At 39.7% G+C, this 24,851-nt stretch overlaps 1 protein-coding gene across 6 annotated transcripts in view; it reads right to left on the reverse strand.

Moving 5' to 3' along the window:
• Positions 1-4,871: 4,871 nt before the first annotated feature.
• Positions 4,872-24,851, reverse strand: part of EPB41L4B (erythrocyte membrane protein band 4.1 like 4B) — a 166,176-nt gene continuing 146,196 nt past the window's right edge. For 5 of the 6 annotated variants that reach the window (XM_074546510.1, XM_074546503.1, XM_074546485.1 and 2 more), the window contains 3 exons: positions 11,847-11,915; positions 7,838-8,001; positions 4,872-6,229 (listed from right to left, as the gene is read on the reverse strand). In XM_074546510.1, coding sequence (XP_074402611.1) covers positions 6,160-6,229; positions 7,838-8,001; positions 11,847-11,915 — 303 coding nt within the window. In that variant the 3' untranslated portion in view covers positions 4,872-6,159. The remainder of the gene's footprint in view (positions 6,230-7,837; positions 8,002-11,846; positions 11,916-24,851) is intronic. The other variant, XM_074546492.1, reaches the window with a different exon arrangement.

A 24,851-nucleotide genomic window follows, 5' to 3' on the forward strand; every position in this document is an offset into this window, starting at 1 on the left:
GAATCAAACAGGACTCAGGGTTTGCTGCAGGGCTGCCCTTTGGGTCAAGTTGCATTTGGGCATGGGGATCCCAGTGCTGACCAGCCCCAAAGGCTTCACTGTGCTTGGCAAAGGCACAGCCATTGTCCTTCATGAGGCTTGGGGATCCCTCCCCTTGCCTGTGTCTGCACCCTGATGGGTGCCTTCCCACCCTCTTGCTGCCACAGGATTTTTGCACTACAGCCAGGCTGAAACCATTGCCTTATTATCCCCCTGCCCCAGCTGAACAGTGCCTGTATGCAAAGTCTGTTTTCCACTTGAGAAAGCATGTCCCGAGAGATATAGAATTAATCTCAGTGACTTCAAACTCAGTCTCATGGATCAGTCATCTGATAATGAACCAAAAGATTGTTCAGATTTACATCTGAAGTCCCCACACTTCTCCATTGCAGCCGAATTCCACAAGAGTATTTACTGACCTTTTAGTGCGCAGCTTCTCATCACACTGCACCTCAGAACACTGTTCTTTAGAAAAGGTCTTTATTAAGGAGAATTAATTAACTAGGTTTGCTGTCTGGATAATCAATTTTCTTGGTATAAATTGAGTGGAGTTGGAAGAATGCTGAGCTGTTGCTCCTCTGATTTCTCCGCACAAAGAATAAAAATAGTAGAAGATCCAGATGGAGAAATTGGGTTGGGATCAGATTCCTGCTGAATACAGAGTTTTGGCAACCTCAGAAAATGGGGTAACATTGCTGGGATATAATTTCCTAAGTGCACTGGGAAAGTTAATGTCAAAATGTCTCTAAATCTCTGATTTAGAGATCTTTGAAGGAAAGGGAAATGTTTCATTCTGAAGAAACTTTTGATTTAGACATTGAAAGAAAGGCAAAATCAAGGGCAGAATCTGAGTGAAATGTTTTAATTGTGTTTGAAAAACAAATGAAGTAAACAGGCTTAGTTTGTTTGGGGTTTTTTTGGTGGGTATGTTTTTAAATTTTTCTCTATGGAGAAGTTTAACAACCTGGTGTCTCTCAGCTCTGTGTGGAGTATTCCTCCCCACCCCTTCCACTCTAGTAGCAGTTTTTGCTGCCTTTTGATCCCTAGATGAAAGCCCAAAAACCTGCCAAGTTTTGTGTTTGTCTACTTAATCCTGCCAGTGTTTTCTGGCTCTGGCATTCAGCAAAATGTGCTCCGCCTAATGACCCCACAGACGATTGGCACCCACAACGCTAGACTACAACTTTAAGCTGAAGAAAACCCTCCGGGCTTTATGAAGAAGTTATCTCTCCGTTTTTAATTTGTGTTGTAATTTTTTATATGATGGTGGATCCACTTTCCTAGCAAGCAGATGTTTCCTTTAATTGTCATGTTGCCCCTTGCCTCCTAAATGACTGATTTGACTACTAATTGACTACAGACTCTGTGATTTATTTTTCATCTCTTTTATTGCAGGCATGAATACAGGAACAGGTAAACAGCGGAGCCGTAAAAGTTTCTCTTTAGGCATGTTTTCAACAAAATGCCATCATACACTGTCTGATGATACACGCTGCTACTCAGGTGGAACAAAATGGTGTGAGCAGTCTTGCTTTAAAGCTGCAACCCACCACTCCATGCTGCAGCTGCCAAAGAAGCCTCCACTTACTCTCTATCTTCCCTCCTTCTCCACATCATCTACAGCTTCTTTTACGGCGCTTAACTTTACAAAACACAGTTGTGAGGCTAATCTTACATGCAATTACAGATCAGTCTCAGTATATTTATTGCAAACTCCTTGAACATCAGGACATTAAAGAAACAAAAGAAAAGAAAAAAAAAGAAAAAATATTCCATTGCATAATTACAAGTAGGTTTTTTTGTAGCAAATGAACCAGAATTGTATTCAAGAAAAAAAATAAATAAAAGCAAAGGCTATTTGTAAACAGTTCAAACAAAACATGATGCTGCCTCCAATGAAATGTTTCACTGCATTGCTAGCTCTGTTTCATATGGGCACATAGGCATCCTGTTGCAAGAGAGTGAAGCCATGAACTGAAACTTTGGAGGAGTTAATTTTCAAATTTTGCACTTTCAGGGTCTATGAAACATGAAAAGTCTGCACACATGATGGGATCTGAGAGAGGTGCGGAATCTCAACCAACATTTCTAAAGAAAACTCAGTTATTCCTTTTAAAACAAAATAGTGGAAACAGCTGAGCCACACACAAAAAAAAAAAAAAAAACCAAAGCACAATTGGTTGGCTTCCATAAGAGACTGCAAAATGAGAAAATATTTAACTCCTTGCATAGCTATTTAAATGGCCAATAAATTTTGCTGGAATCACCCAAACATGACAACATTGCATTCCGCTGTTAGAGACTTGGTGCTGAAAAGCTGGGATCTGCTGACGGGGCCGGAGCATTACTCGGGGCACTGTGAAAAGCCAGGGCCACCCCTGGTGAGCTTTGCCAGCGTGGCTATAGCAGGAGGTTTCATCAGCTCCCAGATGGAGCATGACTGCAGCAAAGCCTCTGCGCTTATGTCACTGTAGGTTGTTATCCCAGCTCTCTGTTCTGACAAAAGGACATTTCTGGCAGTTTATTTACACCTAATGCTCAAGGCTTTCGCTGGCACAGGTATGCTGATCCCAAATCATACCTTAAAGCTGAACCCTGGATGATGCAGCTGAGTCAGCAAGGGTTTGCAATGTAGACCTAGCCAGAGGGAGGGAAAGCAGGATTCATCTCACTTAACTTTAGTCAGTATATATACTTAAGGTAGACACTTAAGTCAGAGGCACCGCCGGAAGACAGGTCCTTTGATCTCTCACCAGGTGAGAGCTGGGCATTTTAATGTTAGGTGAGATGAACCCTTTCCCAGGAGAGCTGAAGAGAAAAAAATCCTTTCAGCCACCCTCTTCTGTCACCAGTTCTGGAGCCCATGCTTCAGAAGGCTGCTGTTCAAATGCGTTATCTTTACACATGTCAATGTACATGATAATGATAGCCTGTGCTGGGCTTCATGCTGCCACAACTACAAATGCAAGCTTAAAGCTAGCTCAGATACTTCTGCACTGTTATATAGACATACCTTCAGGCAGAGTATCCTTTAACACCTGTAAATTTAAATTGTAGGAGCAAATCTGCAATATCTGCCCCTCTACAATATGTTCATGTTGACATTGTCTTGTTCACAGCAGTTTTGGGTAACAGGTGTCCTAACACTGTAATTCCCAACCAGAGATGAGGCAGAAGTGTTTCTTCAGAGGATATGAAAACTGAGACGCTCAAGCATGGCTGAAGAAGGTACGTAGTAAGAAAGAACAAGATGATGACATTCCACAGTTAAAAGTTTAGTTTGATTTCAGTAAAACAGTTTTAATAAAGCTCCATTAGACTGCAGAATAGGAAACAGTGGCAGCCAGTGGATAAGACACTAAAACACAACAAGGCAACATACTTAGAGTTGTTCTGTAGAAAATGTCCCACAAAAACTAAGCAGCCACCTGAGCCTTTCCCTCTTCTCCTGGTGGGAACCACAGAAGGAGGAATCTCTGCCCTTCTTCAGCTATCCCAGAGCATGCCTCAGCTATAAAGGTTTGGCCATATACAGTAACCTTGGTTCACATTCTTTTCCAGTTCTGATTATTTCAGCTGAAGAAATTTTATACAGTGGGAGCAAAAATGATGCATTAAAAACAATACTGTTTTAGACTGTTTATGAGCCAGAATATCTTATAGGCTAGTCTGACTCAGGCATTCAGTTTTGCTAAAGGCTTTTGCTTTAAGTGACCAGACAGTCCTAACGTGGATCTGTTTTGCCCCCAAACCTGAGGGCATATTGTGGGATTCCTAAAGTCCACTGCATCAGTCAGTATGTTCAGATTTTTTTCTGTTTGTTTGGTTGGGGTTTTCTTTCTGGGTTTTCTTTGACAATGACTTTGTGAAACTGTTGCCAGTTCAAACACAACTGAGGCTTACCTAACGGGCAGAAAACCAGATTGAGCTAGTCAGCACTGTGCCATTCTCAACCTTACTTTGTTTTTCTCTCCCAAACCAGCATTTCTAGTTACAATTTTCTTTTATTTTTTCTTCAAAATGCTCACCCCCACTTGGACGCAGGCAAAATGTGCTGCTGCTTCTCCCTCACCAATACCTTCTGGGAAGTGGTGAGAAAAGAGTAACAGGAAATTGCATTCTTTTGTGTCTGTGCATTTTCCCCTCCTTTCCAATTTTCGGACAGGGATTTAATGTTCCTAATCAATTTTCAAGAACCCTGGATTGATGGACTGGGGCATTAAAACAAAAGGAACAGAAGTGTCCTGGCATTGCGGCTGGCAGGTGGACACCATATCATGTCATATCTGGTAATCATATCTGATTACCCAGAAGAGCCACTGGAATGCTCTTAAATCTACAGTCCAGGTGTGGTTTTGTGGCTCTTTGTGCCCACTGCTCATGTTGAGTCACTTGTTTAAATTTTGTAATGTGATTTTCTACCTAACAGTTGTGCTGTGTATCTTGACCCAATTTATGGCAACCAGAAAGTGTTGTGCTTGGTGGATTTAAATGGGAAGCCTAATGCTAATTTTTTGTCCCAGCAAATATAAAATAGACAAGTCATTTTATACCTTCACACTGCAATCCAGTCTTATGAAGCTCTCCAAAACTCTCATTTTAGAAAAACAGCAGAAGCTAACTTTGAAGGAAATCCAATCTCACAGCAATCACTTCCCAGCCTCCACACAAACAAACTGCTTAAGCTGATATAAAGCCATTGTAATCAGTGCCAAATGAAGGGCAATATTTTATCTTATTACAAATAAGAGAACTTAGTGTACAGAGTAACAGAAAAATATACATCTTCAGCCATACAAAATGCACAAAACCTTTCCTGTTGAAAGAGTACCTTGTAGCTGACAGTCAGATATTGTTAGTTTTCTAGACGACCCTGCACTACTGAACAAGGGGAAACTGAGACATTTTTTTTTTCCCTAGGACATAGGTGGTAGCATTACCTGTATCCCATCAATTCCCTCCCTGTGGCTGTGGCTCTGCTAGTGTTGGACTACCCACCCCACTTCATGCCTGAGATAGCTCCACTGGATGTAGAGGCTGCTTGGTTGTTGGAGGTGAACAGGATTTATAGCCCTGCACAGGATTGCTGGGCCACACATGCTGATTAGTAGAGTTTAAAATATGGGTATAGGCACAGCTATGCCTTAAAAGATCATCGTTCTTGTTCTTGAAGGGAACCAATCAATTCATGTCAGCCAGGAAGGTGGTTTTTTACCCACGAAGGAAAAATTTCTCCGTGTGTGAGCTACGTCCACACCGCTGAGGCTCTGCAACCTTCAGTGCTGGGGCAGAAGATGTCTGAGCGTGGGCTAGCCTTAAAGCCTAGGCAAACTGGAGAAGGTAAAGCTCCTCACTTGCTTTAAAAAAGTCGGTATCAAGCTAGAAAGTCAGTAGCAAATTACTTTAAACAACGGATTTTTTTCATCCATTAAGGGAAATATGGTAAGACTCTGTTGAAGGTTTAGGTCAAGGTGATAAGCTATAGGAAGTATTGGGTGTGTGTATCTGTGTGGTGGGGTGTCTCTCCCAGTTGCAGCTATTTATATCTCTGAGGGAAGGTTAAGGTTAGGAATTTAATAAGACAGCCGTTTATTCTGTGGAGACTAACAGTCCTGGGGTTAGGATGTAATAATCATTCTTCTGCTTTAAAAATGGTTCTCTTAACAAATAGCAGTAGCTCATTGCAATTTTCAGTTGTACAAAATGACATATTTTCTATGTTACTATCAAAATATTCTGCATAACATTAATTTCTGTGCACTTATTAACATATGTACAGAACAGTGTTTCCCAATAGAAATCAGTATGCTCCTTGCTGATCCTCTTTGCCCTAGATTTACCAAAACCAAACCAGAAATTAATTGTGTTAATAGTATAAAATCTCAGGAGAGAGAAAGGATTGAAGGTTTATTTCCCAGCAGCAAATGAATAAAGGAACTCCTTCAAGTCAAAGTCTAGCCAAGACGTAATTTTAACCAACGGCGGTGAATCCAGGCAAGCCAGGAATATCACACATTTTCCTGATGCATTATGTTGAGTACACAGAAGCAGAGGAATGTAAACAGACAGAAGGCACATGAAAGGCCCCAATCCATTCTCCATCTGACGGAAGTGCGAGTTTCATAATTCTGTCATCAAGAGTCTTTTCATCATTTTCTCTCTCTCAAGTTCACGCCTCAGAGTCTCAGCACTGTGTAATTAATGCACAAACAGCCAATTATGGGAACAACAATAAGTCTCGGATTTCAATTTAAAATAATTAACATTTTCAAAATACCAAAGGAGAGGGAAAAAAGGTCAGATACAATTCAGTGAAAAAGCTGATAACTGATGGCTGATTCAAAAACAAGTATCGCTTGATATTTCTGAGGAGCAATCAGAGGCAAGAAGAAGGATATAAAAAGATCCACATGGCAAAACAGTTTATAATTTTATCTAACCCCCATTAAAGGCTACTGATTTCAAAGGAAGCTGGACAAGGACTCTAAAAATGGAGCAGCTACAGTAAATGCCATTATGATAGACTACTGTGACAGCCTTCTGCTCCTTGGTGTGATCTGATATTGGGGGATATCTATATACATAGATATATAGCTATGCTGAATTTACCACAGTCCTGCACGTATCAGGATGCCATAATCAGAGCCTGAGGTCCTTGCTCTCACCAATTCACTCCAGAGCCCGGAGGATTTGTAACCCTGGGAAGTCCTGGTTTAGTGACTCAATTTCTGATACTGAAATTATGAAATACTGAAATACTGCTGTTCTGAAAGTTATGTATCTCACACTTGTAACACTGCTTGGAGATTTAAACAGCATTGCAGAAACCTTGCAGCCCATTTGTGGACAAGCAGGGGTAGAATCACCTGCTTGTGCATGAGACATCTTACAGAAGCTGAGTTCAGCACTACAGCTTCAGAATTACTTTTTCACTGGAATGATAATTTTTTAGATGAGTAAGCAATGTTGAATTAATGTGCAGGTGCAATTAACCAGCTGCAAAAAATAATTAACAACCAAAAATGGGAAACGACTGTGAATCCAAAAGCATAAAAGATTCATTCATTATGGTGTCAAAAAAATACTTTTTTCTTCATAACCCTTGAATTATTTGCACTCCAGAAGTAGTGACTATATCCACTGCTGCATTTATATTCAGTAAATTATCAGCTTGAGTTCAGTTTTGATTAAATTATAGAATAAGAAGCCAGCATGCAAAACCAGTAGGATGAAAGAATAGAAAACTGAAGAGTCTGTCTGTAAAAAGGTGGTATAGCTTGTTGATTCTCTGAGAAATTACAAGACCACTATAGCTTGACATTACTAAAATAGAAAAAAAAAAGAGAGAGAAAGAGGAACAAGAAAGAAATCCAGTGCCTGTTTTTTATTTAGAAGAACAGACATTTCTCAATCTCAGGTTTGGACATTTCATGGACATTAATTTCAAAAAAACAAATTGTAACAGCAGTTATTAAAACAAAAGTTTTGTGGTTCAGACAAAATGACTTGCCTGAGGAAAAATCTCCACAGCCCTTTGTCTCCAGGCCATTGGGCACAGAAATGGAACACTGCTGGCTGCAGCAGTTAATTAAGGTAGGCTTTTCTTTATCTCAGAGCATGAGTATCAGTTACAGATATTTCTTTGCATAACCCACCTATTCTGAAGTAGTCAAGCAAAAATCTTTCAGTATAAGAGAAAATGACACTTTATGGTAATTATGACAGAAAAAGGGAAATCAAGCTGATTCCTTCAATGCAGAAAACATCATAGCATTACTGTGAAAGAACTGCACGGTACCTGTCTGCCAGCGAAATGGGCTTATGCGACGTATATACTGTCTGCACTGTTGGAGTCGGGATGGTCTCTGCCAGAGACCTCAGCACGGGTGATGGAGACACCAGCGTAATCTTAGGAGACGACTGCACTGCACAGCATTGTAATTTGCTGTCTGCAAATTCTGCCTACAAAAAAAAAAAAAAAAAGTATACACACACACAGAATGAAAAATTGTAGATTAGCTTCTGCTGGTCTCGCCATCCTTCACTATCCAATTCATTGCCAAGCACACAGTAACAGCAACTAAGAATGAGAAAAAATGGGAGGCTGTGGCTATAACCTCTCAGTGCGGCCTCTGCACAGGCTCCACAGCCACCTCTTTTGATGCCTGAGGGACCAGCCTGATTGCAACATGTACTGAGTGAGGTGACACCTATGGGACTGGCAGCATTCAGGTAAAATCATGATCAGTTTGGAGAATGACACTTATCACTATTGTATTTCCCCTAAAAAATATGCAGAATGTTGACAACATGAGATTTCTGGAATATCCTTCAGGAATCCTATACAATTTGCTGGTGAGTCCTCTAACTACTCTTTGTTTTGTTAACAGCTGGGAATCTGGGTTTTTAGGATTAGGTTTCAAAATTTCCATCTCCTTCCCACTTTTGCTAACTGAAACATGCCTCAAGAGAATTTTTCTTTCAGTATCCAATGAAAAGCAATGTTAAAACAATATTGGAAGTGCAGATTTAAGACAAGTAGCAAGCAACCATCTCCTGTCTTTTAGACGAGGTACTTCAGCACAACAATATTATAGCAAAGACAGGGCTATTTTTACAACCAGAACGGGAAGATCCCTAAAAATCAAACAGTCCTGTCTTGTTTTTTGGTGTGGGCTATTTCTTATGCCAAACCAGAGCAGCTAGTGCCTGTGGTGCATGTATGACCCTAACCTGGGAAGAATGCAGAGCAACTGCAATTGTCAGTGCGTCAGGATCATTAAAACATACTCCTACTGGTATCTATAGCCTACCTTTCTTCCTTGGTGTCTATTTCCTCTGAACTTGGTTCAGAGTCCAAGGCAGGGAGGAGGAAAAATCACCATCATAAGAAAGCAGCTATTTCAAGAGCAACCTTTTTTTTGGTCTAATTATTTCTCAAATTCTGCAACCCTCTGCAAGTGATTCACAAACGTAGTTCAAATAGTGGGAAAACTATTTGAGCCCAGGCAAGACTGGCTGTGTTAGGTTTGCTTGCTTATTGTCGCTTTTTAACATGTTTAAACACATCTTGAATGATCCAAAATAATCTCTGAAGCAAAAGGAATTCCATAAATTCCACAAAATTAGTAAAATAGAAAAATGAAAAATCAACTAAAGAAACTCTCATGTGTTGCTTTAAACATGTAAATAATGGCTAATAGGACCTGTTCAAAATTCTCTGTAATTCAACTTTTAAAATTCAACCTTACAAACTGCAGGGGTATGCAATTTGGTGTCCCTGTGCTCTGAGGACTGCCAGATCCTACCCTATGGCATGAGAAGAAGACATCACTCTGAAGCTGATGTAAATTCTGCCAGCCTCACTGAAATCAGCAGAGTGATGACAAGCTACATTTGCTGAAGAACTGCCTTGAGTCCCATAGTGTGTCTGCTCTGGATGATGATTTTACAGTAGATATCCAAAGCATCTTTTTATACATATGTCTGATTGCACACTTAAGCCAAATATTCAGCTGGTCTAAACAGATATAATTTCACTAATTTAAATCTGTGTGGCTTACACCTGCCTGAGATTATGGCCATCATACCTGCATTTTTTTCTATGGAAATCTCTGAAATTCAGAGGGTTCCTGAGTTGAAGCTTATATTGAAACATTACAGGTAACCAAGTCAACTAATTTTTCATCTGATCAAATCAACAGAACTGCACATACACCACCAAATTTGGAGCTGTACATGAAAGGTAAAGCCTTCTAAACATCACTATACATAATCCTTTTCCTGCTCAATAACATTCCAATGTTTTCTTCCAAGTGGGGAGAAAAATAAAATAAAATAAAATAAAATAAAAGTGGAGGGTAAGGGGAAACAAGGACAGAAAAAAATAAAATATAAAAATAAAGCAATTACCAAACATTACCATCTGGGTCTGCATGTGAGTGGAGACCAATCAGAGTTAGATCTTCCTGCAAGTCCTAGCTACCCTTCCCTTAGAGCTCCTGCCTGTGGTGTAGCTCTCTTCATGCCCTCAGCAGTGCATCAGGATGGTCTGAAATGCTGCAGTGGAGAGACACCTCCCTTTGGGATGGGACAGAGGGCTATGAAACATAGGACCAAAGCCACCTAACTCTCCTAATTGTTTTCCCATCTCTGTGCAGTCCCATGGGTAGCTGCTTGTTCACCACAGATATTTGTACATAACTCACTAAAAGGAATGTACAGGGTCACATGATGGATCATACATAATTTGGTTTTTATTGCAATGGTATTTTAAATATTTGTGATCTCAGTTTTTCTCTCCACCCTACCCAGGGAAATGGAAATCTATGGGGACAAGATGGGATTTCAGAAAGATTAGCTTGAATTTTGCTTTGCTTCTTTTCTCCTGACAGAAGAAAACAAAAATTCAACATTTGAATTTGCCATGAAATAGCCTTTCTCTGCAATATGGAAATTTCTGTGGGTAAGTATATCAGTATACCTTCTATTTTAGAGTTCTGACCCCCCCCAATTATGAAAATAAACGTTATATAGCCCTCTTAAATTTTGCTTTCATCCTAACCGTCAGACAAAAAAAAAAATATCTGACAATCAATACTAATTAGTGAGAAAGCTATTTTGGGGGGCACATAATTTTGCTTAGATAAAGGAGTACTGTGAAAGACACAAGCACTGTAACTTTGGGTTAGCTTTATCACAATTTTATGGTCTGGACTTGCTGACATAATGAAACATTGATGTGAGATTCCTGTGTACTTTCAAATGCATTTAATTAGAGCTCAACTGTGGCACTTACACTGCTTGGGAAGGCTAACTAACTCTAGCTTTAAAGTACCTATTTGGAGAAAAAACACATTTACATAAAAGCCCATGATCAGGTTTATTGTGAAAGAAAAGCCTTTCTTTAAATCATTAAATACAGACAGAACCTTCACATGACCCAACAGTGAATGAAGTAACTTATCTTGGATTATATGCCAGATATAGATTGCTGCAACCAGTAAAATTTAAAGTCAAAGTCCGAAATGCTTCATTTTGCAAATGTAACTTTAAAATTACAAATCATTTTGCATGGTGTTTATAAGCAGAGTGTTTCTTAAAGAGTAGTTATTTTTTCATGCTTCTTTGGTCATATTTATTACATAATGCCTCTGCCACCAAAGCAAGATTTTGAATGTACTTACTTTTTAAATTGTCAGATAATTGTTTTCTATTTTTGTGTAGTTTATCTCACCAAAATCCCTAAGTCATGTCTTCTGTGAATATTTAACAAGAATGAAGTTCAATATTGGATTGAAGTTCTTGGGTAAACATGAGAGTTTGTACAAGGATACCACTGTAGTCATTCACACACCAACTATAATTCTTTAAAGTTTCAGCTGTACATTCAATGAAAATCAGGGCCCTCTTTGTGATGGCACAGCAGGTGGTTTCAGGCAGGAGCCATGCAATTGCTGGACAGAGGACTAAATCTTCCCATTCCCTTACTGCTCCCTGTAAAGATGTTATGGAGCTTCACCAGTGTTCTCTTCAGTCCTGAAATAAACATTTTGGGACTGACTTCATTGGTGGTGAACCTTGACCTTTAACTTTTAGTCCTCTGTCTATTAAGCAGCAATGTCTGAATGCAGGCAACATTTTGTATAATGGGAATATTTAACTGCTTCGTACTCTTAATTTCTACTTGGAATTTATCTTTTTTTAAAATTTTTTTGAGGACTGCTTAGTGCATAGATTTCTGACACTTTAAAAAATCAGTTGGAATTGTGTTAAAACACAGTTTTTTATTTGCACATTCTACTTACAGAAAACTGTGGTACTGTTGTAAAGGGATCGAAAAAAGGATTAGATGTATCAGCAGGGAATGTCTTTATCTTTAAAAAAGATAAAGAAAAAGATGTTACTTTCAGAGCATAAAAATGCAAAAGAAAAAAAAAAGCAGCAAAGCATTGCAACTACAGTGACATATCCAACAAATCAGAGCAGTTCAGCAGTGCCTGGACCAGACCCAAAAAAGACCCTTCCAAAAATGCATACAGAAACCTGATGATGAATAGTCAAAGCATAAATATGAAAACTTGAAAAATTAATTTTACCATGTAATTAAATATGTTGAACAAATACAGAGCTGGTTGCATACAATATATCTTCCAATTCTGTCACCAGAATTATTATGTGATTCTTTAAGCCAGCACTACATTTTAAGATATGCAATATGAAGTGCAGGAGCAAATTTTGCTGTACAGGAACTTTGGGAAAAGAACTTGTGCTTTAAATATTTTAGACTTCCAAATTTTCACTTACACTGTTGCTACCAAAGACAAACAATCACCCAAGGTGGGATCAAAAGAAAATCATATATTAAAAAACCATGGGGACAGCTGTTTGTTTCAGGCAGCTAGGATGCTCTGTGTTGAGTAGAGGGCTGTGGATAAAGGATAACCCTTGGAGGTTTTTTGAAAAGTGCATGGAAACAAAGAGGGGAGAGACCAACATATATCCATCTGCTGAGAGGGCTTGGTCCATGACGATATAGTCACTGGTGTGACCAGACCCTGCTGGAAATCACTTCTGCCCTTAACGTAGTTTTAAACATTAGCTGAAATTAAAAATATATTAAAAGCAGCAACAATCTCTGTCCCACTTCATTGTGAATGCTGTTTCTCATTATTTTCCTTTTTAGAATGCAGACATTATTATTCATTAATTCAGAGAGGACAAAATAGCAAATAAACATTTGAATTTGAACTGCACTTCATGCTTTCCCTTTGGAAAATTACATTTTTCACTGTAAAGGTGTGTTTTTCACTTTATTACAGAAACTGCTGTGCATTGCTTTGTTATGCATGTATTCAATCATAATTTACTAACTACAGCCATACAACTGTTGTCTAATAATGAGGAAAGCTACCTTGAGGGCTCTGAGCCCCTGCAGGCCAAAGAAAAACCTGGAATTATGACATCAAATATAATTAAGTAAATGTACAGTGTTTATTTTGCAAATAAAATAGCAGAAACATATTGGCTTATAAGGGTACCAAGGGAAATTAACAGCTATCTGCGGGCTTCCTTCTGCAAACATGTGGAATTAAGCTTAGCATTAATTGTCAGGCTTCTTACACATGAGGAGTATGGATAGCAATGATACTGTCAAGCATGTAAATGACTTTTTAACAGAGTAAAGGTGTTTGTAAATCAATTACACAGGCAAAAATGAGCTAACAACTCTGCGAAGGAGAAATTATTTCAAATTACAATTTTCTATGCAAACTTATTAAAGGAAGTTTCACAGTTCTTTTACAGTCCTATATTCATGTCTGTTAGCAAAGCATATGTATGTCTGCTGTACTGCTGATTGAACCTAACTCATTAGACTCACACAATAGCTCCTCACAAGTTTGTAATTTTACATTATACCCAGAGCCAAATCTGGACAGCTGTAGCATATCTCACTCTTTTGAGAGACAGCAAATACCCATGAGCCCAGGCTGACATTCCCAGGTTATGAAGGGTTTACAATATGATGTTACAGTACAAAGTACAAGTGTACTCAGTTACAAATAAAATCTTTGAGCCAAAGACAAACAGGGCTGGGAAGCTCTTTGCTCGTGTGCCATATGAGTTTGATATCCCACAGCTAAAATCTCTCCAATTTTGCCAGTTAGTCTCATTACAGAAATGAAGCGCAGTTACTGAACACAGGAAAGAAAAATTATGCAGAATACTGGAGACTCCACTGAGATTTGGGAGCAGAGGCACATAACAGGAGTCAGCCTGATCACATGCTGTGACCCACAGCCATGCAGAATACCCTCTTGCAAAACCGGCAATCTGTGGATGTGTGTGAGGCCAGACTATGCATCCAAGCAGACCATCCAGAAATGGTCAATCTGGTTTAGTTATCAATGTGAGTCCCTCTCTCAGGGAGCTGTGCTGTTTTAATCTTGAGAATAGGACAATGTTGAGAAATTAACGGCTCACCGAATTACAAACCACTCAATTTCTGGCTTTTTAAACAAAGTGTAAAGAGAAATTAGGGAACAGAGGGGAAAAACCCCATAGTTGTGCTCAATTTAAGAGTGACAAACAAACCATCCCACTTAGCCTTTGCTATTTTCTCTTCCCCCCATATTTTTTGCCTCTGAGAACAGCCCACTGTTACTCAAAAGGCACAACAGAGTTAATGTTTTGGCTCAGGCCTTGGTTAAATTATTGCTGCCAGCTTCCATAGGCAAGGCAGAGAGACAACACTGTTGTTGCCTCTTCAACACTGGCAAGAAGTTCTTATCTATTAATGGCTTGGCTCTTCTGAGTAGGAAGTTGGTACAATATCCTAATCCATACAATAGCAGAAAAAAAATATATTCAGGATTATTGTTTAGATAGAGGATATGCAGGATGGGGAGACAACAGTGTGGAAAACATCACTTTAAAAACTGGTTTATGTGAAACCTGATTTGGAAATTTGAAAGGTCTCTTCAGTCAAGAATACACTTTGCCTACTTTGACCTAACTGTCCTGCATGTTCACCATGGCCAGCAGTAGCAGTTGCCAGGACCTGGAAGGGGGAAGAAAAGCCTGTGATTCCCACCCCACCACACAAGGAAAGCAGCATCATGGGTGAGTCTCTTCCTTACCCTTGCACTGGAGTTGAGTTTATTGCATGAAATCAAAAATCTCAGAAAGCAAAACAATTGCTTTCAAAAGCAAAACAAAAGCTATTGCTCAGAAAGCAAAACAACTCCCTGAGCAGAGCCTAAATGTTATGCCTTCCCCACACAGCCTCTCTACCTGTCCTAGGAGGAAGACACACCATACCTTTAAATATCTCCTAACTGACATGGAAGAAGCAGACTCTTAACTTTTCCAGGGTGCTTTCTTCTCTCTGTCATGGCAGCATCAGTTGAAAGATGCCACCTGGGAACTGAGAACAGAAGAAGGGCACAGCCAGCTCTACCACCTACTTCAAAGCTGCAGTTCCTCCAGCATCTGGAGACCCTCAGCAGCTTCCAGGCTTTACCTGAGAACGCACACATGAAAGGAAAAGGAGAGGGAAGAGGAAGTGGGCAGCTCCATGGACAGGTTGATCTCATGAGCTGAACTCTAGCTGCTCAGAGAAGTGAAACACAGTAGCTGTCAGTGCATGGAGTTCCTATAGACCAGAGTGAGGTTTGCTGTCTGCTTTGGTATGAAACAAAACAAGTAACACCTTTAAAGTCTACAGCTGGGCACAATTCCTGTCCTGGCAGATGGAGCAGCAATCTCATCCACACTACTCAGACGGGCATTTTCTGGCACAGTCAGGCTCTTCCATGAGAGCAGCAGGGAATAACTGGTGTCACAGGGGCTACAGAAATAGCATGAGCAACAAGAGGTTAGAGCTGTGCTCTCCTTAACAGCACAGACAGGCTTTTAAGTACGAAACCTGATTTCAAGCACACTTGCTCTCTCTGCAGGAGTGCCAAGAGTCTTGCAGCCAAAGTCACAGCCATAAAACAACCTTTAAGGCAAGCCCCATGAGTAACTGTCAGGTGGCAGAGGCATGGCTTGAAAGGGGAGGGAAGAAGGCTGACATTCCAGCAGCATCTCACATCCTGAGGGCTTGTTTCATAACCTGAAATGCCCCTTGCTTGAAAGGTCAGGGAGCAGTACCATAGCTACTTTGGACAAGTAGCTCCTTGTCTGCAATATTTAGCTTGGCAAGTTGAGAATTTACTAAGCTTAAAAGAACAGTTGACTCTCAAAAATAACCCAAAAAAACATTGGCATAGTCTCAAGAGACGTCCAATGGTTGAATAATCTTTAAGGTGAGAAATCTGAACACCAGTCAGATATAACAGCCACATCAATTTTCATGGGAAAAAAAGCAAAAATTTATTCCTCTTTATTTTCTGCTACTACTCAAAGATTCGTATTGCATTATTGCTGTCCGCTGAAGTGGATTCCTCCAATATTTTGGAGGAATCTCTGCCACAGCCAGAAAGAATTAATGCACTGATTTTCCTTGACATTTATATAGCAAGGGAGAATGAAGAAGCCTGAAGAAAGAATCCTTCCTTTTTCTTTGCATTTGTGCAAAGAGTTCTTCTGGATGGAATTTCAAATCTCAGTAAAAACAATTGCACGTTCCTGAAATACTTTTTAGATGAGTTAGGAGAAAAAAGAAAAGCAACTTTCTCATAAAAACAAATGGAAGTGGAAGGAGACAAAGAAAGAGCATTTTTGTTGAGTTTATTGATATAAAATCAGCTGTTTTGGTATTTCTATCAGAAGGGAATATTACAAATGTCCTTGCTTTGACAAAAAAATACTACCTTTGGGAGAAGTGGGCTTAATTTGGATGTGTTCCCTTGCCTTTGGAATATCCCTGGCCTGGCACAATTATCCTTCCACAAAGGTCCTGTAAAATTTTCTGCTGTTGACGCTTTGCTTCACTGCCATCTCCTGCCCCTTGACAGGAGGCATTGGTAACATTATGGTGAGGACGTGTGATCTCAGTGGGTTTGCACTGTCTCTTTATACACTGACCAGATGGAAGACAGACTTCAGGCCAAACACTTCACTAGATTCCCATGCAGTACAGCAAGAAGAGGCAGTGATGCTAACACCTGAAGCAGTATCATAAATAAGGCCCTCAGGATACACATAGAGCCAGAGGAATATTCTGTTTTGCTTTATTTCATTGCTTTATACACAATGTAAATTGAATACCATCATGTCTATACAGCACAGAGACCTGTTTCTACTCATCAAATCAGAAAGGGACATCGGCTGGGATGTCTGGAGGATACTGCAATGGCATTTCCCTGAACTGACATGTGACATGACATAAAACATTAGGCCTGGTTTCCAAAACCAGTGTGAAGATTCCAGGCTCCACAATTTTTCAGTAAAGCTCCTTGTCTGCTGTAATACCATTTCAGTGGCTGAAATGCATACTGAGGCAGAAAATGTAAAAACCCAAAGAGTTTCTGGTATTTTTTACCATGCAATTTCTACAGGGACAAACAAATTCTTTTGAGTGGGAGCAGTTTCAGGCTCAAATGATCCAACACTTGGATTATGTCAACCCCAGTTCATGTCCTTCTCATGTGGCAACATAACCACCATGACAGGTAGGCATAATCACTGCCAGGATGCACAGGGTGAAAATCAGACCAAAACAGTGCAGCAAACTTGCAACAGGACAGAAACATAAATCAGAAATACTATTCACTAATTAGTCTTGGAAAAATCTGTGTGAACTTGATGCCCTGATGAACCACATTTGGTGCAAATCCCACATGCATTGCATCACACTCCACCTTCTTTTCATGGGATGCAGGATTTTTTCTAGTTTTTGAATTGATATCCAGGTGTTGGTGTTAGCAGACAGATTTTGTTCACACTCATTAAAGAGGGCACTTCTGCAGAAATGTACTGATGAAAACACCCTGAGGACAAAATGAGAAGTTTCTTAAGAGGATGGGTTTCTGTTCAAGCCACTAATCCAGGAAGGAAGAAGCTACATGTTCAGAACCTCCCTACCCTGTCACTCTCTCTGAGGAGACAACACTGGAAAATCTCCCTCATAGTTCCATCTGGTATTTGGGTCTCCCTTATTCATCTTGCAAAAAAACTAGGGGAGTCTGGAGATCAAGAAAATACTTCCAAGAATATTCTTTGATTCTTAAGAACCACATAAGTACATCCAAATCTTTGAATCATCTGGTTTGGTGTGAGTTTCCACAGGACAACTGTACTGCAGTACAGAGTCCCGATTCCCACAGGTTCGGCTCAATTCCTTCTGGTGAACTGAAAAAGCTCCACTTTGAAAGCTCCATGTTCATCCCGCAGTATCTTTGATGAGACAAGTTCTCTTGGGGCCCCTCAAATGGTGAGCTTGCCATTCCTTTGCTAACTGATGTACACCAGCCCTTCTTTGGCCCTTGCTGCAGGCTGAGTCCACCTGCCCTGGAACATGACCTGGCAGCATACACCACCTTCTTGATGTCTCACCAGCTGCTTGGACTTTTCTCTCCATCAGGTATTTTCCTCCCTCTTAGAGGGACACTGTGCAATCCAACCCAACACAGAGGCACTGTCAGGAGGTGGCTACGTAGTTCCTTGACTGTGCTCCAGTGACTTCGGTCTCCCAAACGGATGTCAAGGGAGTTTATGAGAGTAGAAGATATAGAAGGTTCTGTTTCTGCTAAAGCTTGGATTTGCTGCAGTTCTAGCCTTTCACAGATACTTCTTGCATAATAGTTTGTGGCTGCAGTATAAACTATACACCATTTGCAAGCAGGTCTACCTAAATCACAGCAGTTAAGATGCCCTGGATATAAGCCTGAATCTTCACGCCAGCTTCTGCAACAATTTACAAGGACAGCTCTACAAATTTTGTTGGTGCTAGTATCTTTTTTATGCTACCTTTAGGGATTAAGTACCCTAGATTTTCACTCTAAGGATTGTAATTATGGGTTGCTAGCAAAGGGATTTCAGAGGTATTGGGAGAGCACGAGGGATGACGGTAATAGTGTTATTAAATCAGTCCAGCATCTCTACAGCACATTGGAAAAAAATGCATATCCTGGATCATTTTTAGGACATAACTTTGCCTTGTGAATATTTTGGAGAAGACATTTTCAAAAGAATACAGAATAAGAACAATTCAGATGTGACAAAACAAGATGGTGTCCATGCTCTCACAGTCTTCAGGATTTTCAGTACTCTTTCACTGGTGCTGTGAAGGTGAGCAAGCTTAACAGAACATAACCACAGAATGGGCTGTCAGCCCAGTCATCATCCCCTGAGGAAAACGTAGCAAGGCAAAATGATGTCACAATCTTGGTGTGTTGGCTAAAATGCAGACTAAAGATTTGCTTGGTCTTTGTTTAAAACACAGAAATGAAACAAACAGAAAGCAGTAGGTACCCACTGTATATGATTGCTCTCCAACAGTTGCTGCATTAGTTGCATTTCTGGAACAGCTAATGCAAAGTTACCTTTCTTGTCCCTTGGCTTTTACCAATGAAATCAACGGTGATCCAGTGGTGGGTGCCTACACCACGTTCACAGCTAACAAAATCAAGTGGCATCTTGGCAGATGGAGGCTGTTTTCACAGAAGAAAGTCACTAAAGATGGATAACATTAAGAGGAGGAAATGAGTGTTGTGATTCCTGCCAGTTGAGAATGCCCCAGGTAAGACATATACTTCCCAATTTCACTGCCAGCAAGCAGACTGTATTTCCTACCAGATGGAAAAACTCAGCCCTTACCTCACCTGATTATTTCTAAGTATAGACACTGACCCAATAACTGTTAGTTCACCAAGAGACTTATTAACATGGAGACTTTGAACCCAGGGACATTCCCACAAAGGCTGATTAATAACCATGTAACACACCTGCCCTTTTTCAGAACCCTCAGGATCACATTCCTGTCTTGAAAAGTTATGACACATTGGCACAAACAGTGTACTTCTTGACCTTAGTCCTACAGAAACAAATAGTTTGTCTCTCTAGTGTAATCAATCTCTACTTGTGTAAGAGAAAAAGCTGGCTGAAAGTCCTTAAGTGTCTAGAAACTCAACCCATCACAGTCTCCTTGAATGTCAGGATAGTAAGAAATACTTTGCACCAATTTTCTGTCCTATTTTTCTGGGCTATTGAGCTCTGATAAAATCCCCAGGAGTTTATACAGTTCATTATTTTAAAGGAAAAGAATAGCACAGGTAGATTAAAGTCAGTGAAGCTGCAGAAAAAGTGTTAAAATTACAAACTGGTGCACTATTTATAAATCTATAAAGAAGAACACTTGAGTGTATTTTCAACTTCAGCATGTGACCAGTCCCAGGGACTACCACAGCCTTAATCTGTGCACGTGCCTACAAACTTTGGAGACCTCTCACAAGTTATGATCTCAAGTACACGTAAGAGTGCTGACTGCTGTGCTGTGCTGCAACTGCCTCACTACTCTAAATATCTACTCTGAATTAAGCTTCTATAAGACAATAATAATTTCCCACCATAATATGTCACCTTTTCCAACATGCATCAAGGAAGCAGAGCACTGCTTTTTTAAATGTAGTGGATACAAAACTATTTGATCCTATCAACTCCAGCTGGAGTAGAAGCTGAAAGTCTACAAGAAGCAATGTGTTGCTTAGTTTAAAATTCATGCATGAACAAATTCAATCCCATATCTAGTAAATGTTTTGTGATAAATGTTATAAATAAAAACCTATTTATTCATAACCTCATTCCCTTGACTATGAATCATTCATATTGCCAGCCATCAAGCATTAAATAAACACAAAGATTCTGTCTTGACTGCAAGTAAAATCTAGTTGTGTTCAAACACAAGAGCTCATTAGGCATATACAGATTCAAACACCTGCATTGTAACACTATGCCAATTCAGTGTGGTGAAACACATCAGAGGCCTCTGTGTCTGAGGAATATTACCCTAAAAGCCAGTCTCCCAGTCTGAGACCCTGCACTCAGATATGTCCCAGGCTAAAGAGATTAGTCCCAGCCAAGGCATAATCCAAATCAATTAGGGCTATTAGCACATAACTCACTCTTGCCCATCCTTAATTACAAAAGAAATATCTCCTTTGGACCAAGAGCACAAGTATAGAACTCTTCTGCTTGGCTCAGGAATGACAGCAGTTTCAGTGCCAGAAAGCCGTTCTCATATGAGCAGAGCTCTGCTTCCCCATATTTTCTTTATTGAGCTAAGGCTTGAGAGGATCCATTATTAAAGACATCTCTGTGAAGGCAACTGAAGAGCATTATAATGTTGCAGGGAGCAGGAAAAGTAAAATAAAAATGAGAGAGTGGCCAAACAATGACAGTCCTCTCCCCAGAGATCTGCTTGTGGCACCTCTTCAAGGGAAGAAATACACTATGAATAAAATGTCACAGGCAGATCCTGGTCCCCAGTCAACCAACTTCCCATCCATCCCAACAGGAGCTCACAGCCCCCAGACTGGGGCTGAAGATTTCCTGTGAGGCATGTTTCCAACACCACTGCCTCAAAGACCCCTTCCCAGCACCATGTGGAGATGGAGGAGGTGAAAACACGGTTGCCTTGCAACCTCTGCTGATGTTGTGGTCCCTGGGAAGATTACAGCTTACTCTTTCAGTTCAGAAAAACTCTGAAGTCTTCTAAAATGCAAGAGGAGCAAAAACTGGTCCAGTCAACTTCATAACTTGGAAATTATGAGGGGGCTTACAGTGCTTGCTTTAAAATTTCTTCCCAAGAGCCCTGGGATAGCTGCAGGCTAAGGCCCAGGATACTCTCTTTTCTTGGGGGAGGGTAAGATAAAATGTGATTTGTTATTGGGTTTTGTTTTTTGGTTTTGTTTTGGGGTTTCTTTTGCAATCCTATGCCTGGAGCTTTTTGAGTGTGCTCTCTATGAGCTTGGGAACTAACAGTTCCTGGTGCCCAACTCGAGCCACACTGCAGATGTACAGAAAAGCCTTTATCCATACTGCCTCACCACCCTACTATGGTGAGGAAGAAAAGAGAAGGCACAGTTTCTTCAGTTTCTTCAACCCTTTCTCCAAACCAGTAGCAGCAAGACAGGAGAAGGCCAAAATTGCTTTAGAGGCACACACAAACATGGGCTCTCCTGACCACAGATATTTTGAAGAGAACAAGCTTTGTCTGAAGTCTGGGCAGCTCAGACATTGATGCAAACACATGGATTCTATCTGTATGTGAGCACTTGAGCTTCATGGTTATAAATCTTGACAGTTTACTCAACTTGGCTGCAGCATGAATTGAGTGCCAAATTGTGCACAAATTCAGGTGGTCAGAAGCCCACTGTGCTTGGCACATGACTTCCCATCTCCAGCACTGCCAACAGAGCTCTCAGCAGAGCCTGTGCACATGGCTGGGTGCGTATGCCAGATGGCAGGGCCAGCTCCTTCATCACAATCCATCCTGGCAATAGCTGGTACTTTGCCAGAAGAGGCCAAATGACATTCCGCAGCACTGGAGCACTTGCAAGATTCTAGTCAACCTTTTGATAAAGACCAATAAATGACATTAACTTGCTAAATGAGTTTTATAGAGGTTTACTTTCCCGACCTCACCAGCTGCATCTCCTAGAAAGTACGAGAATTTGGTCTTGGTTTACCGAAAATGAGAAGAATATCATACCATAAAGCAAACCATAAATCCATATTCTTCCATAGTGATTGTTTTGTGGGTAAGTTCCAAGGAATAATTCTGAGAAGTATGCAAGAACTGCTTTCTATTAATCAGGCTTAAAATGGTTGTACAGAATATCTAACTCTGTAGAATTTTTCTTCCTCATCTCAAAACAGTTTAGCTTTTTTTTTTAAAAAGTCATATAAGGGATATGAACAGAAGGGAACCCTACCTACTGAGGTCATTGGTTTGCAATCCAGTTACCATGACAGCTAATAAGTTAGAATTAGCAAACTCCTGTTTTCTTTCTCCCACAATTAAATCACAATTTTCTTCCATGACATACAATGTCTGGGACAAGGCATAGAACTGTGGAATTACCATAGATGTGCTGAGGTTTATGAAAACTTCAATTTTATCAGTTTGACTTCCTGGTTATTCTTCTGTTGCTATTCCTCTGAGTTATAAGATTTGTACTAAGCTTTGCATAAAGTCATAGCAAAAGATCTCTCGGGATGTAAATCTCATAAGTCAATGATTGTATTTCTGGTTTGGTTTTGCTTGCTAGTAGATAGACTACAGAAATTTAAATATATATTATGCTTCAGTAGAGAATTTACCCACTGTTGTGAATAACAGCAAAAAGCAGAATAGGCCAGAAGATAAAATCTCTGGTCACTTAGGTACCAATTGTGGTTCATCAAAAAGGACTGCTACTGCTTAGGAATTCTCATCAGAAAATGCCTATTTATTGAATGTGTATTGCCCTGAATGTGTTACAAAAGAAATGGTGCTGATTAAATTTTCTCTATATTTAAAAATATATATATTTTTATAAGCAGCATAAACAGAAAAGGCTTCAATCAGCACTTTGTCAATGCAGTTTTTAGTCCCTAATTCAGAAATGACATTTTGATTGGAAACATGAGTTCATTGAAATTAATAACCCAACATCATTTGAAAATGAACCACTATTTAATTTCAAATTGGTCTGATCTTTTTATCTACCCTTCTTACTACTCTGTGACATTCAGTTCAGGATATTTTCCAATACAGGCTTTTGAAAGGAAAATGTAGACAACCAGATTTTACTTTTCAAAGAAGAAAATAAAAATTCCTATCAGTTCTGATTATTCAATTGTGTAGCAAATAAAAAGAAAGTTTACTTGATCTTTTTGCTGGTTTTACAAGTTGAGTTACTCAGCCAGTCAAAAAGTTTTAGAAAGCAGATGTTCCTATTTTCTGCTGAAGCCTGGAGACACTCAACTGAAATTTCACTGAACAGCCAAGCTGTTAGTATCACACTTGTTATCACACTGGAAAAATGTGAATTAGAATTACACATATATCAATTCATTAGATGGTTGGAAAGAAAACAAACACACAATAGTTACTCACTGAAGTCTAAATGCAATTGTCACTAATCACAGTGAGGAAGAGAAATTAGGAACTTTGCAGCTGCTGAGACAAAAGGAATAATGTACTTCTCAGGTCAAAAAAAGGTGATCAGTATGCCTTTATCAAAAGTCTTTGTGACATAATAGCTTCATCACTGTACTTGTCTCATCAAGAGCAAACGTAAAAAGATATACCTGGTTTCAGTCTTTGCACAGAAGCTGAGCATTCCTGTATTACATTGATTATTGTTGACTGGAAGAGGAGCCTCAGCCAGGACAAAAAGATGGTGATTTATACTCTGTGCCTGGAAAGCATTGTCTATGTATTGTTCACTTTTATTCTTCTTAGGCAGATGTTACATTTGCTTACTGCTGCTCAAAACATGGAACATATTTGGTTGAAAAGTAAAGCAATAATCTTAAATAAAAAAGATGTATGATTGAACACATCAGACCTGATTTACAACAATTCATGGGTTATAAAAGCTTTGCTAAAGATTTGCCTTCTCCGCTTGCTGTAGGTGGTAGATGCCAGCTGGTTTAAAATCTGTTTGCTTGCATTTACTTGATTCCTTTCATTTACTCTGATGCTGATTTCAAGCAAAAGAGAAAGCTGCTACTGGCATGGAATGATCCTTTATTTTTTTCTGAGGAGGCAGGAGAAAGGGATTTCAGGTAGTTTTCTTCTTATTTTTCTTTTCTTTTCTTTCTTTTCTTTTCTTTTCTTTTCTTTTCTTTTCTTTTCTTTTCTTTTCTTTTCTTTTCTTTTCTTTTCTTTTCTTTTCTTTTCTTTTCTTTTTTCTTTTTTCTCTATTTTCTTTTTTTTTCTTTTTTTAAGCTTCAATAATGTTCATGACCCTCAAATTTCTGACCTTCCTAAACACTGCTGAAGTGGTGGTAATCTATATCACTTCAGGGGTACTGAGAAAAGCTCTGTACTAAAAACGATTAGTGCACTAATTGCACAAAAAGTGAAGCACACAGACAGCCTTGGACTGCCCAGTCTGTGGTGTTTGGCAGATGCTCTCCATCATCAGGGAGCAGACTCCCTGGGACCTTGCCTGTTAGTTGGCCTCAGGTCACCATTACTGCAGTCAAGCACATCCTATAACCCCTCCTGTAAATTGGTCAAACTTCAAAATAATTTCAGTAGTACTTCCTTTTGGAATACTACTCCAGAAACTACACTGCTGCAAATGTACGTTATCACTCCTATAGTCCTCAGGAGAGCCATCTGTGAAACCCCAGGGTTTCATAGATTATTTGAC

Source organism: Zonotrichia albicollis, chromosome 1, assembly GCF_047830755.1.
Source record: "Zonotrichia albicollis isolate bZonAlb1 chromosome 1, bZonAlb1.hap1, whole genome shotgun sequence".
Classification (NCBI taxonomy): Eukaryota; Metazoa; Chordata; class Aves; order Passeriformes; family Passerellidae; genus Zonotrichia; species Zonotrichia albicollis.